This window comes from Oncorhynchus keta, chromosome 2, assembly GCF_023373465.1.
Source record: "Oncorhynchus keta strain PuntledgeMale-10-30-2019 chromosome 2, Oket_V2, whole genome shotgun sequence".
Lineage (NCBI taxonomy): Eukaryota > Metazoa > Chordata > Actinopteri > Salmoniformes > Salmonidae > Oncorhynchus > Oncorhynchus keta.
Genome location: NC_068422.1, coordinates 47,897,584 through 47,912,024, shown reverse-complemented (window position 1 = coordinate 47,912,024; position 14,441 = coordinate 47,897,584). Strand labels below are relative to the sequence as shown.

General features: G+C 43.9%; 1 protein-coding gene across 2 annotated transcripts in view; it reads right to left on the bottom strand.

Annotated features, from left to right (window-relative positions):
- Window positions 1-14,441, bottom strand: part of LOC118361386 (adhesion G protein-coupled receptor A3-like) — a 261,426-nt gene that overhangs the window by 36,069 nt on the left and 210,916 nt on the right. For both annotated transcript variants that reach the window (XM_052477897.1, XM_052477901.1), the window contains exons 15-16: window positions 9,729-9,856; window positions 6,742-6,865 (exon numbers count right to left, since the gene is read on the bottom strand). In XM_052477897.1, the coding sequence (XP_052333857.1) occupies window positions 6,742-6,865; window positions 9,729-9,856 (252 nt within the window). The remainder of the gene's footprint in view (window positions 1-6,741; window positions 6,866-9,728; window positions 9,857-14,441) is intronic.

Below are 14,441 nucleotides of genomic sequence, written 5' to 3'. Positions count from 1 at the left end.
CCTACTTCGATATAAAGGTTATTGTATAACTATTTGTGAATAGAAGCGTTTACACCGCCATTTCTCACATAATTAATTTTACAGACACAAAAAGATCCCACTGACACATTTGCTGTTTACATCAGGCCTATCGTGACATTTATTTTAATGCAACATGTACTTTACTCGCAAAAAAAGGTTGGAGGAAAACCTAGTTAGTCTTGGGTGAGTGCCACTTGAAAATGTATTTTTGGACTGTAATTTCCTCCTCCAGGTTAGATGGATGTCATATTGTATTTGTGTCTTCCCTTCTCGTAGACCTATTATATGGATCAGACAACGTTGCTTTTATTGATCTGTTTTGTCAGGGTCAGCAGAGCAGACAGCCCTGTAATTTGTGTCATATTAAAAAAAACGATTTTGCATGAAATGTGCTTATAAAAAGGCAACATTTTGTCCTGTGCAAACAAAGGAGAAGAAACGTGTCTGATATAGCCGATAGGCTATAAAACGTTTGATCTGGCTCCTGGGGGACAAGGAGACCCCCCAGCTTCGCTAAAACCATTGACATCAACGTGCTGTTTGGTTTTAATAACTATTTGGTTGTAATACCTTCAAGTCTTGAAGAGCATAGTCAGAACTACACATTTCCAAGTATTCCACATTTAGCTCTATCATCGGAGCTTTACTGCAATCAGTAAAACATCAATTGATCAGAGGGCGGGGCGGTATTCCGGTTTTACTATATACCGGTACTGACGCATGGACCGGTTTGGGTTTTTACTTTACCTTCTTTAACGGTATTTCAATGTTTGGTTTGTTAAATGTGACACACAACTTCAGTGTGTGCAATGTCTGTTTTTAGTTTACTCCATTGTCTTTCTATCTTCTGCTTACATGCCACTTTCCACTCCAAGCCCTGCCCCCAGTCACTCAAGGAGTGAGCATTTGCTCACCCATAGAGTCAGAAACTAGGCAGAAAGAGGGGCAGGGGGGAAAAAGACCTGCCAGCCCGTATGCACTCGAATAACTGATGGAGGCCACTTTCCCGCAGGTTCATTTTCGTACTCATGACAGTAGGGTGACCACATTTAAAATACCCAAATGCGGGTTGGATGGCGAGTGTTGCTGCACAGCTATTTTCAGGTCTCTCCAGAGACGTTCAATTGGGGTCAAGTCCGGGCTCTGGCTGGACCACTCGAGGACATTCAGAAACTTGTCCCGAAGTCACTCCTGCGTTGTCTTGGCTGTGTGCTTAGAGTCGTGGTCCTGTTGGAAGGTGAACCTTCGCCCCTGTCTGAGGTCCTGAGCGCTCTGCAGCAGGTTTTCATCAAGGATATCTCTGTACTTTGCCCCGTTCATCTTTGCCTCGAACCTGTCTAGTCTCCCAGTCCCTGCCGCTGAAAAATATCCCCACAGCATGATGCTGCCACCACCATGCTTCACCGTAGGCATGGTGCCAGGTTTACATACTTGACACTTGGCATTCAGGCCAAAGAGTTCAATCTTGGCTTCATCAGACCAGAGAATCTTGTTTCTCATGGTCTGAGAATCTTCAGGAGCCTTTTGGCACACCTGATTGGTGGAGTGCTGCAGAGATGGTTGTCCTTCTGGAAGGTTCTCCCATCTCCACAGAGGAACTCTAGAGCTCTGTCAGTGACCATCGGGTTCTTGGTCACCTTCCTGACCAAGACCCTTCTCCCCCAATTGCTCAGTTTGGCTGAGTGGCCAGCTCTAGGAAGAGTCTTGGTCACTGTGTTCTTGGGGACCTTCAATGCTACAGACATTTTTTAGTACCCTTCCCAGATCTGTGCCTCGACACAATCCTGTATTGGAGCTCTACGGACAATTCCTTCGACCTCATGGCTTGGTTTTTGCTCTGACATGCACTGTCAACTGTGGGACCTTATATAGACAGGGTGTGCCTTTCCAAATCATGTCCAGTCAATTGCATTTACCACAGGTGGACTCCAATCAAGTTGTAGAAACATCTCAAGGATGATCAATGGAAACAGGATGCAGCTGAGCTCATAGCAAAAGGTCTGAATACCTGTGTAAATAAGGTATTTCTTTCTTTCTTTTATATTCTTCAAAGTAGCTACCCTTTGCCTTGATGACAGCTTTGCACACTCTAGGCATTTACTCAACCTGCTTCACCTGGAATGCTTTTCCAACTGTCTTGAAAGAGTTCCCATATATGCTGAGCACTTTTTGGCTCCTTTTCCTTCACTCAAAATCAAATCAAATGTTATTGGTCACATACACATGTTTAGCAGATGTTAATACGAGTGTAGCGAAATGCTTGTGCTTCTAGTTCCAACAGTGCAGTAATATCTAACAAGTAATCTAATAATTACCCAACAACTACCTAATACACACAAACCTAAAGGGATGGAATAAGAATATGTACATATAAATATATGGATGAGCGATGGCCAAGGTGGTATTGATGGTATAAAGTACAGTATATACATATGAGATGAGTAATGTAAGATGTTAACATTATTCAAGTGGCACTGTTTAAAGTGACTAGTGATCTGTTTATTAAAGTGGCCAGTGATATGAGTCTATTTATTTATTTAACCTTTATTTAATTGTGCATCTGTAAAAGTTTGTCAGGGTTTTAGGTGACAAGAGAAATTTCTTCAGCCTCCTGAGGTTGAAGAGGGGCCTTCTTCACCACGCTGTCAGCCACTTTAATAATGGGAAATTATGTAAAATATATCACTAGCCACTTTAAACAATGCTACCTAATATAATGTTTACATACCCTACATTATTCATCCATATGTATACGTATATACTGTACTCTATATCATCTACTGCATCTTTATGTAATACATGTATCACTAGCCACTTTAACTATGCCACTTTGTTTACATACTCATCTCATATGTATATACTGTACTTAATACCATCTACTGTATCTTGCCTATGCCGCTCTGGACCATCACTCTTTTAATATATCTTTATGTACATATTCTTTATCCCCTTACACTTGTGTCTATAAGGTAGATGTTTTGGAATTGTTAGCTAGATTACTTGTTGGTTATTACTGCATTGTCGGAACTAGAAGCACAAGCATTTCGCTACACTCGCATTAACATCTGCTAACCATGTGTATGTGACAAATACAATTTGATTTGATTTGATTTGTCTGTGTGGGTGGACCATTTAAGTTTTTCTGTGATGTGTACACCGAGGAACTTAAAAAACTTGCCACCTTCTCCACTACTGTCCCTTCGATGTGGATAGGGGGGTGCTCCCTGTGCTGTTTCCTGAAGTCCATGATCATCTCCTTTGTTTTGTTGACGTTGAGTGAGAGGTTGTTTTCCTGACACCACACTCTGAGTGCCCTCACCTCCTCCCTGTAGGCTGTCGCGTCGTTGTTGGTAATCAAGCCCACTACTGTTGTGTCGTCTGCAAACTTGATGATTGAGTTGGAGGCGTGCATGGCCACACAGTCATGAATGAACAGGGTGTACAGGAGGGGGCTGAGCATGCACCCTTGTGGGGCCCCAGTGTTGAGGGTCAGCGAAGTGGAGTTTCCTATCTTCACCACCTAGGGGCTGACCGTCAGAAAGTCCAGGACCCAATTGCACAGGGCGGGGTTGAGACCCAGGGCCTCCAGCTTAATGATGAGTTTGGAGGGTACTATGGTGTTGAATGCTGAGCTGTAGTCAATGAACAGCATTATTACATAGGTATTCCTCTTGTCCAGATGGGATAGGGCAGTGTGCAGTGTGATGGCGATTGTGGACCTGTTGGGGCGGTATGCAAACTGAAGTGGGTCTAAGGTGGCAGGTTAGGTGGAAGTGATATGATCCTTGACTAGTCTCTCAAAGCACTTCATGATGACAGAAGTGAGTGCTACGGGGCAGTAGTCATTTAGTTTAGTTATATTTGCCTTCTTGGGTACAGGAACAATGGTGGCCATCTTGAAGCATGTGGGGATAGCAGACTGGGATAGGGAGCAATTGAATATGTCCGTAAACACACCAGCCAGCCGGTCAGTGCATGATCTGGGCCAGCAGCCTTGCAAGGGATAACACGTTTAAATGTCTTACTCACGTCGGCCATGGAGAAGGAGAGGGGGGGACAGTCCTTATTAGCGGGCCACGACGGTGCCACTATATTATCCTCAAAGCTGGCAAAGAAGGTGTTTAGTTTGTCTGGAAGCGAGACGCCGGTGTCCGTGACGTGCGGTCCAACTACCATCATCTAAAATTCCATGACCATCACAGCCCTAACAGTGGGTGGAGGAAGGGAGTGAGAGAGGAGGAGGAGACACAGAGAGAGAGAAGAGAGAGAGGTATGGGGGAGAGAGAGAGATGGAGAGGGGCAGGGGATAGAATTGGTGGAAGGAGGTTGGTGGAGGAAGGGGATGTGCATTTTCTTTAAGTGCTGACTGAGGCTTCCAGAGTCAGTTCCAGGGCTCCTTGAAGTTTGCCTGTCAGAGGTGGTGGTGAGTAGCAGCTCCCGTGTGGGAAGTGGATCCCTGCTGGACCTGAGATGGATTTATCCGCAAGTGGGGCAGAGGGTGGAGGGATGGAGGAGGGTGGTAGGGTGTGTGTGATCACACATATCCTTACAGCCAGCTCCTCCAGTGAACGACCATGTAATCATCCCAGACACTGCCACCACTGCTGGGAACAGGGTAACAGCCTCAAACCCATCGGGATGAGATGAGGGGTGGACCGAAAGAATAAAACTGGACCCAAAGAATCAACTTAGGCTGTTACCCATTAAAAATGCAGTGTTTCTACATTAGGCAACATGATTAAATTGAAAAATACCCAGTGGTGACGAGCACCAGAGGCATGTGCAGAATAAACACCTGCTGTGATGATTACATTGAGAGATGGGTAATAGTTACATGCGTGTGAGAAGCATGGAGATTTGTTCGATTGCAGTAGTTTCTTTACAGGCATCTCTCAAGCGGCGGCATCTCGGCAAGATGGCTGCTCATAAACGTGTTGCTAATGCATCCATGTAGACAGCGAATCTAATGGGGAATATGCTAATTGTGCCTTAATAATGCTCCATTGCACAGCGGGGGAACAGGTGGGTCAATAGGGGGCGCATTTCATGCCGTTACACTGGCCGAAATGTGTCATTGGTAGTTGTCGACACACGCTTGACGGGTGTGACATGAACCAGAGGCTCCTAGCCTAGCTAGCTGTCTCTCTGTGAAGCCAAGCCTCCTGACAGGCAGCCAAAGCACGACAGTCACTGTTGGCTTCAATAAGATATTGATATACTACAGAGATCTGTGCAGCTCACATATTGAGGTGGATTCATTACGTTTTAGAACAAGACGAAGTCTAAACTTCTCGTGGACAGGATGTAGAGGCAGCGGCCTCAGCAGTGTCCCAAGTGACTCTGCCTGGTCCTGAAGAGAGAAGAAGAGCCCTGTTGATATAAATGGAGGATGAGTTGGAAGCCTTTGAAACCTCAACTGAAAGGTAGAAAGAAAGAAAAAACATAAATCTCTCGCCAGCTAAATGCCCACATGCTGAGGAGAGATATCCTCTCTTGGCTGACATGTTCCAATTGATGTATCAAACTCCCAAAACGTAACAATGTGTCTGGTCTTCTTACTCCTTATTTTGTCAAGACACGATTGAGTCTATCGCTAACCCGGACATTTTAACCCCAACCATTATGTCCATCTACCTATCATCGTCCTATCAATCATCCCAAAACAACAATATGCATGCATACTGGAGTTTGGTTTTCTTAAGATTTCAGCATCAATTAAGGCATAGATTGATGGAGAGGTTAGCATCTCTAGATGTATTTAAAAGCTGAAACATCTCTTACCTGGTGTCTCCAATGAGCTGCTTTATCTAAGTAAGGATTCAAGGACACCCCTCATGCCCCAATTAGCCAACCCAACGTTATCCACCCCTTGCTGCCTCCCAAATCTCCTCTAAAAACAGTATCTATGGCAGGATCCTCTCACAGTGACACATCTCCCACGATCTCTTCCGTTTTAGAACGTCTCAGAGCCAAGCGTTATTGCACCCAGCAGGAGAGAAAGCACTCCCGTTAGCTAACCTACACAGGCATACAGGCCCCGCAGCGCTGGCTGGTGCCTGTGTGTCTCTCTCTCTCTATCCCCCTTTCGCGCTCCCTCACTATTTTATCTCTCTCTCTCTTGCCCTCTCTCTGTCTTTCTCTCTCTCTCTCTCGCTCACAGTCTCACATTAAGAGATGAGGCAGGAGGCAGGCAGAGTCAACCGGTAGCCGACAGCAGTAACGGCAGCCATACTCCTACTCCCCTTTGAGACGACGGCAAAACAACACCCTCATTAGGACAACAAACTGCTAGGTACAAAGCCCCTGGTGGGCCGGGGTGGGAAACCTGGAGGGACAGGCAACATCACAGCATATAGATATGGCCAACCAGGAAGACAGCTACCTAGCTGTAGCATTCATGTGTGTACTGTAGTGGACTGTATTGCCTCACACCGTGTGTAGGGAGTTCGTCCCGAAGCCTTGGTGGAGCCTATTCATCAGAGCATCAAAGAAGGACAATAGAGAGAGAGAGAGCAAGCAAGAGAGAGAGAGAGAGAGAGAGAGAGAGAGAGAGAGAGAGAGAGAGAGAGAGAGAGAGAGAGAGAGAGGAGGAGAGCTAGGAGTACTACACCGTGCACACAGAGCATCACAACCACCGCCTCAGCGCACCTCAATAGACATTCATAATCAATTCCCCTGGAGAGTTTTGAGAGGGCAGGAATGAAAAGGCAGTGCACTTACTGCTTGACAGATGATGGGGTATTTGATTCGATTGATGCCTCCGGCAAACACAGTGAAGGTCAGAGCTGTGTGGAAACAGAAGTTGAGGAGCATGTGCCATCCCTTCCGACTGATGCGGATTGTGCTGCCAAAAGAAGAGAAACCCACACCGAATAAGCAGTCAGTCAAATAAATATGAATGGCACAGAATATCAGGGGAATGGATCAAACATTGACGCAGAGGACGTTGGAGAAAAAAAAGAGCGTTTAAAAAAAGACCCGGTTCATCATTCAGATCATTTACTAGGATACAAGGGGGTTGAGGTGTAAATCTGGTGGAATGCAATTGCGTAGTTTGCAAATGAAATGTTGTAAATAACAATCTGCATTTCCCTTTTGATTGAATGAATGAACCGACTTCAAATCCCAGCCATGTCATACAATTCATCGTTCAGATCAGGGACGAAAGAGACAATAGGTGGATGAGAAATAAGGAGATGAAAGTCCGGTCAATTGGGTCCGCTCAATTGTAAAAGAAAGTATATATATATATATTAAAACTGAATGATTCCAGTAGACTGAGTCAATTGACATGCAACACAATAGAACCCCATATTGTGAAATAGGAAATCAACGAGTGTTATGCACCCTTGGGCATGGCACTTAACCTATATTGCTATATTGCTACTCCTTGTCCAGCTGTTGGAAAAAGCCCTAAGGCTATATGGATCAGCCAATCCAGATGCAGTATCCAGGGTAAATAAACTAGAGAGAAACAAACAACATAAACAATTATCCTGGCATCTATCCAGTATCCTAAATCAGCATTATCCTCGTCATGTTCACCAGTGTGATTATACATCTGGGGGGGAAAAGTGTACAGGAAAGAACCTCTGTTGTTTGTGAGAAACAAACTTGCAGAGAGGGAGCGAGAGAGAGACCAGAGAGTGAGATAACAGAGAGAAAGAGGCCAGGGAGAGAGAGAATGAGTGAGAACGAGTGAAAACAAGCAAGAACAAGCGTGAGATAGGCAGATAGACTGAGATATATATATATAGATATAGATATATATATATAAGTGAGAAATAATGAGTTAACGAATGAGAGAGAGAGAGAGAGAGAGAGAGAGAGAGAGAGAGAGAGAGAGAGAGAGAGAGAGAGAGAGAGAGAGAGAGAGAGAGAGAGAGAGAGAGAGAGAGAGAGAGCAGTAATAACCTACAAAGCGTGTCTGAGTGTTATGTGAAAGGGAGGAGAGGAAGAGCTCCTTTTCAGGTGCTGAACTCTACCCAGGAGGCTCCAGGAGAGGCCCATAAATCACTGCAGCCTCTACCTGCCTCCCAGTGTTTTTCATGGGCTTGGCTATGGGCTTTCACTGGTTCAAGTGCATTAACCTGGCACGCCTCCACCTCACCGTTTCCCCGAGAAAGCATGTGGCCAAACTGACCTCCCGCTTGTTCTCCTTGGCCGAAGTGGAAGGAATGTTCTGAAGGGTGAACTTGGAGTTCGAATGGAATGGGACCTTGATAATAGGCTCACCAGCATCGCTATTCAGTATAAACACTCCCTTTGCTTGAAATAAACTAACGTTCTGAAAATCAGTGAAGCGGTGAAATTACTTCTACATGTATGGCAAAACGGACCCCTTACTTGTGTCTCCTTGGCCAAGAGGGAGGGAATGTTTTGAAGGGTGAATTTAGCCCCAGTGGAATTAGCACTTGTGTAAGCTCACCAGCATCACTATTCAGTGATGCTACATTACACACTCCCTTGTCTTGGAATACACGTTATGTCAAGAAAGTGAAGTTATTTTCAACATATTTAGGACGTTAATTCCGATCTGCCTGCACAACTCAGACTTTCACATAAATCATTCATTGATATTACTGGGAGACTGGTGTACACGGGTCTCAATTCCGCATGTGGCCCTTAGAGCATTTCTACTGTAAGGAAGACACGGCTTTGGGGATGGAGGGAGGCAAAGTGGTTGCAGTGTTGTACTCCTGCTGCAGCTGTGAGACGACCACTTGTTTCCACTGACAACAAGTGTCTCCTGACTGAAATCATGGAGCCACTGACACCGTCACTCCTCCCAGACTACAGTTACCGGTGTTTTCATAATCCCTCTATCCCTACAGCCCTTCATCCTGTCAATGTCTCTTTCTTTCTCTCTCTTTCTTTCTTAGAGTTGCCTCATACTGATGCCAACCGTAAAATGTGTTCATACATCTCCATGCTCCATTACAGTCTATCTATTCATCTGCTTTCCATCAGAACCAAAAGTAGTATAAAGAATGTATAATTGAATTAATCTGTCATTTCAGAGACATTGAATAACTTTTTTTGGGGGGGGGGGATTTTATGCTCAGCATAGTGAAAGTATAAAAGGACTGAATGATCGATCACATTAAGTTTCAGTCACTAACTCCATTGTTCGTGATCTAGTGAGTGCCTAACAAAGGGAAAATGAGGCCCACAAAAAATAACAAGCTATCCAGGTTGCCTGGAGACCACACTGGATCATCAGTAGAGGACGACTAGATGAACTGAAAGACAGCACAGCCCTCAGGGTTCGAAAGACCTACGGAGAGAGGTGACAGATGTGGTCTGGATCTTATAGAAATCAGATTGAGCCATCTCTTTGAGGCAAGTGGTAGTGGGTTATTGGAAGTGTTTGGCTCGCACACACACATCCCCCCCCCAACCCACACAGACACACAAATCGTTCGCTTTAGATGTCTGAGTCAGACAGACTGGAGAGCTTCATGCAGGCCCACAGTGGCTGACTCACAGCTCAGAAGCATGATGGAGGAAAATAAAAACAAAGCCTCAAAAGTAGGAGAGGTGGTGTGTGGTGTGTTGTGATGGGTACATGACCTGGATGTGTGTGGTTTTTACTAAGCTTAGTTAGTCAACTAAAGGTGAGAACTCACTTCAAATCCTCTGAACAAAGACCTAAACACACACACACACACACACACGCGCAAACACAGTTTCCCGAGGGTTTTTACCTGTGGTGCACGATATAAGTGATGATGGAGGCGAAGAGGCAGAGCAACATGACGGCCGTACAGGCATACACGACCGGGTGCAGAAACTCCCCAGGGTACGGGGGGAAAGACAGCACCTTCTTCAGATCCTAAATGAGAAAGAGAGAGAGAAACATTAATTGTTTAGAAACAATGTACACGACTATGCAATTGTACTCAATGCTTTGGCATAATCTGCATTACAATAAAGTTATCTGAATCGAATTCAGAGAGAGAGAAGAGATGGAGAGAGAAAGAGAGACAGTTGGGGGAAGTAATGGAGAGAAGGGCGAGAGAGAGAGAGAGAGAGAGAGAGAGAGAGAGAGAAGAGACAAATTGAGACAAGTGGCCACAAGAAAAGGGCAACCAGTGAAGAACAAACACCATTGTAAATACAACCCATATCTATGTTTATTTATTTTCCGTTTTGTACTTTAACTCGCACATCGTTACAACACTGTATATAGACATAATGACATTCAAAATGTATTTATTCTTTAAGAACTTCTGGGAGTGTAATGTCTACTGTACATTATGATAGTTTATTTCACTTTTGTTTATTATCTACTTCACTTGCTTTGGCAATGTTAACTTTCCCATGCCATTAAAATACCTTGAATTTAATTGAGAGAGAGAGGGAGAGATAGAGAAAGAGAGAGAGAGGGAAAGACATCAGGGTCAGACAAAACAGACATGGTAGCATATTTCACATACCATGTAGACAAACAACGTACAAGAAAACGGTTCACCCTATATGGATGAAAATACATGAACATTATAGCCGACCGTCTGCAGCTTCATAGTCATTGTATCATTTCAAATCCAAAGCACTGGAGTACAGAGCCAAAACAACAAGCATTGTGTCAACTTATGGAGCTCACTGAATATGGATAGTGTGTAAAGATTTAGTTGGGTATATATGGAGTTTTCTAAGCAGGAGGCTACTGGTTTAATCCAGTAAGGCATTAGACGAGTAGTTTTGATTGGTTCAGTGAAGATAATAAGTTGTCCTGTCAAGTGGTAAATGTTTGAATATGGTGTAATGGCTCAGGGGCTAAGAGTCAGACCTAGTCTCAGTTACCATTATAGCCTCAGTGATGAGGCTGGTGATGGTGATATGTCCAATAAGACACTTTGACCCTGAGAACTTGCCCTTCTATGTAATCGTAACCCCTCTGGACAGACAAAGGTCCTGTCATCTACACATTGCCATTACGAAATCGGAGAATTGCAGTTGTACGTGCAACCAGTTCTCTCTCTTTTCCTTTCCCTCTCACACTCTCTCCCCATCTTTCCACATACAGATCCTCACGCTCTCTCTCTCTTTTGCCCTCTTTTTCTCTCTCCCTCTCTTCAGCTTCCTCTCCAGCCCTATTTTCTCTCCCTCTCCTTCCCTGCCCTGCCTCTGCCTCTCTCGGTTCAGGCTCCATTAAACTGACTGGTGATGTTCTGAGTGGTCGTCTCTCCCTGTCACACTGTTACATATCTGTAAGAGATCTAGATCAGCCTCTGGTCACAGCCCTCCATCCCTCAAATTTCCCCTGCTCTTCTCTCCCCTGACTGGGCCTATTAGTGCTCAGCACACAGGGCAGCAGAGGTCACGGGCCCCTACAGGCCCCTGAACAAGCCTGTGGGTGAGCCCAGGGAAAGGATTCTGCATGGCTGGTCAGGGAAGTTGTGATAGAGAAGGACAACTGTGTAGAATAGACTTACAGCCATGAACACACACAGCCCTGGGAGACAGCCCCGTTCACTACCACGTATCTTCTATCTGTAGATACCTCGGCAGCGGTGCCCATTCAGTTCTACTGATGTGATGATCACAGTGCAGCCAAATCAATGGTGCTAGCTTTCATGTGTCTTGATGGAAGGGATGTGAAAACATCGCTCCAACCCTCCTATCCCATGCAGTTGATGATCACAGTGCAGTCAAATCAATTCGAGCTATACCAGCTTTCAGATTTCTTGATGTATATGACGTGGGAAAAATCATGTTTACCCAGCCCTGAAAGAGGAGCAAACCATTCCCAGAGAATGACGCACATACTGTAGTTGTCACGATGATGTGTGTGTTCTCATTGTAACGTGACAGCACAGTAACGCCTCTGTGTGTGGCCCTGTAAAGGGCAACATATGCTTCCAGATGTGTAGCACAGATGTAGGAGAGATGCAACTCTATGTTGAAACGTTCTCAATGAGCATCTGCTACTTTAGTAATGCGACATTAAGAGTTAGATTCATTCTGATTATCCATCTCCCCAGGAGCGCTACGTATGTTTTGTTCATTCGGAGAACACATTGACTTGATTATTTGCGTGACATCATTTTTTTGGAGGGGACCATTGTTCATCTAGTAATGAGCATTAACGAAATGTTTGGAATTCTGTGAGTTGCTTGTCTTTCGGTTGCCCAGACACAAAATGCACAATAGAAATTAATGGTGTAAACAATGTATTGTGTCATTTTTATTGTAAATAAGAATATAATATTTTTCTATAAACACTTTAAGTGTAACTGACAGCTTTTTAGCAACATGAAATCTCATTCAAATCTGATCATCAAATAAAATGGTATTTGTCACATGCGCCGAATACAAGTGTAGACTTTACTTACTTACAAGCCCTTAACAAACAGTGTAGTTCAAGAAGAAGAAAATACTTACCAAGTAGAATAAAATAAAAAGTAATAATAAAAGTAACACAATAAGAATAACAATAACGAGGGTATATACAGGGGGCACCGGCACCGAGTCAGTGTGCAGGGGTACAGGCTATTTGTGGTAATCTGTACATGTAGGTGGGGGCGAAGTGACTATGCATAGGTAACAAACAAGCAGCGAGTGTACAAAAGGAAGAGGGGGTCAATCTAAATTGTCCGGTGGCGATTTTATGAATTGTTCAGCAGTCTTATGGCTTGGGGGTACAGATGTCTCAAGTTTTGAGGGTACGTGCAATTGCCATGCGGACTGCAGGAATGTCCAACAGAGCTGTTGCCTGAGAATTTAATGTTCATTTCTCTACTATTTCTCTACTATAAGCAACCTCCAATGTCGTTTTAGAGAATTTTGCATTACGTTCAACCGGCCTCAAAACTGCAGACCATGTGTAACCATGCCAGCCCAGGACCTCACATCTGGCTTCTTCACCTGCGGGATCGTCTGAGACCAGCCACCCGGACAACTGATGAAACTGCCCGTAATAAAGCCCTTTGTGGGGAAAAACTCATGCTGATTGGCAGGCCCTGGCTGGGTCTATACCCTCCCAGGCCCACCCATGGCTGCACCCCTGCCAAGTCATGTGAAATCCATAGATTAGGGCCTAATTAATTCTTTCAAATTATTGCATGTTGCATTTATATTTTTATAGAGCTCAATAGTGAGTAGAGCCCAATAGTGAATTTGCGAACGCGAGAGATATGCTAACTGGATAACAGTCGTTCCGAGTTCAGTATAGCTTGCTAGCTAGTTAGCAAAGCGATTCACATTCCTTGCTAGCTAACCAAATGACACCTGCATCTCTAGCTGTGTAGCCACCAAAAAAACATTTTGAGGGGAAGATACAGTATCACCCACACCTGTAATGACATGACATCCTCTAAGCAGCTGGCTAGCTATCTAGCTAACATTAGGCTTAGTGTTTTTAGCTTGCTACATAAATACATACGCTAGCCTTCACAGCCTTAGCTACATTTGTCAATTTTTGTCCGAAATATTGAGTATTGAGCCGTATATTTTGGACTGCCAAGGAATCTATTGGTGAATTCTATTCATCATGCATTGAACTGCATCCCCCTATTCTGCCAAAAATGCCTTACTGTACGTCATGGAATGTTGAGTCAAAAATAACCTATTTTTAAAACCTCTTATAAAGTTGATTTTGTAACATAAGCTGTTTGTTTCATTTCTGCAAAGTTGTTAAAATGATTTCAGTTCCACTTTAATAATTGAACATGTTTCTAAACACTTCCAAATTAATCTGGATGATACCATGATTATAGATAGTCCTGAATGAATAATGAATAACAATGAGTGAGAAAGTTACATACACACAATTATACAACAGCGGAGATTTGTATCAATCTTGCTGTCTGTCTCTCCGGGCATTTGCAACATTGTTTCAATATTCAAATTCAATCTCCAGCTGTCCCATAGTAATGAACGTGTCAGGACGAGACAGGTAGGCAGCGTTTCTCAGCCAGTTGAAATCATGAATCAGCTGGCATAATTTTTATGGATATATACAAAGAAATGTCATTGAATAAAGGTAAAACGAAAGAAAGTGCAGCTCGTTTGCAGTCTTTCCAGCTTCAGTTTGAAGTGATTGTTTTAGCTGTGCTGTTGGTTAGCTCCTCTGAAAAACAGTGTCCTGACAAATGTGCACATTTTCTATGCCAGGCAAAATCGTACCTCATTAGCTCATTGTTCAGGATGTATCCAAATAAATGTCACTTGAAAACAGCTAAACAAATGCAAATTCAGCTACTTTGCTGTTATTCTGGCTGCACTTTTTGAGGTGACTGTGACTGTTTTTGAGGTGACTGTAAGTTTGCCGTAGTTGGCTAGCTAGCAAGCAATGGATAAGAACATTGCCGGCGAGTATGGCAATGGAACATTTAGAGGCAAAAGGCAGGACCTATTTCTATAGAAGAAGCCCATTTTTATTCTCAGCTTCTTAACTAACTCAACAATATGCTTTT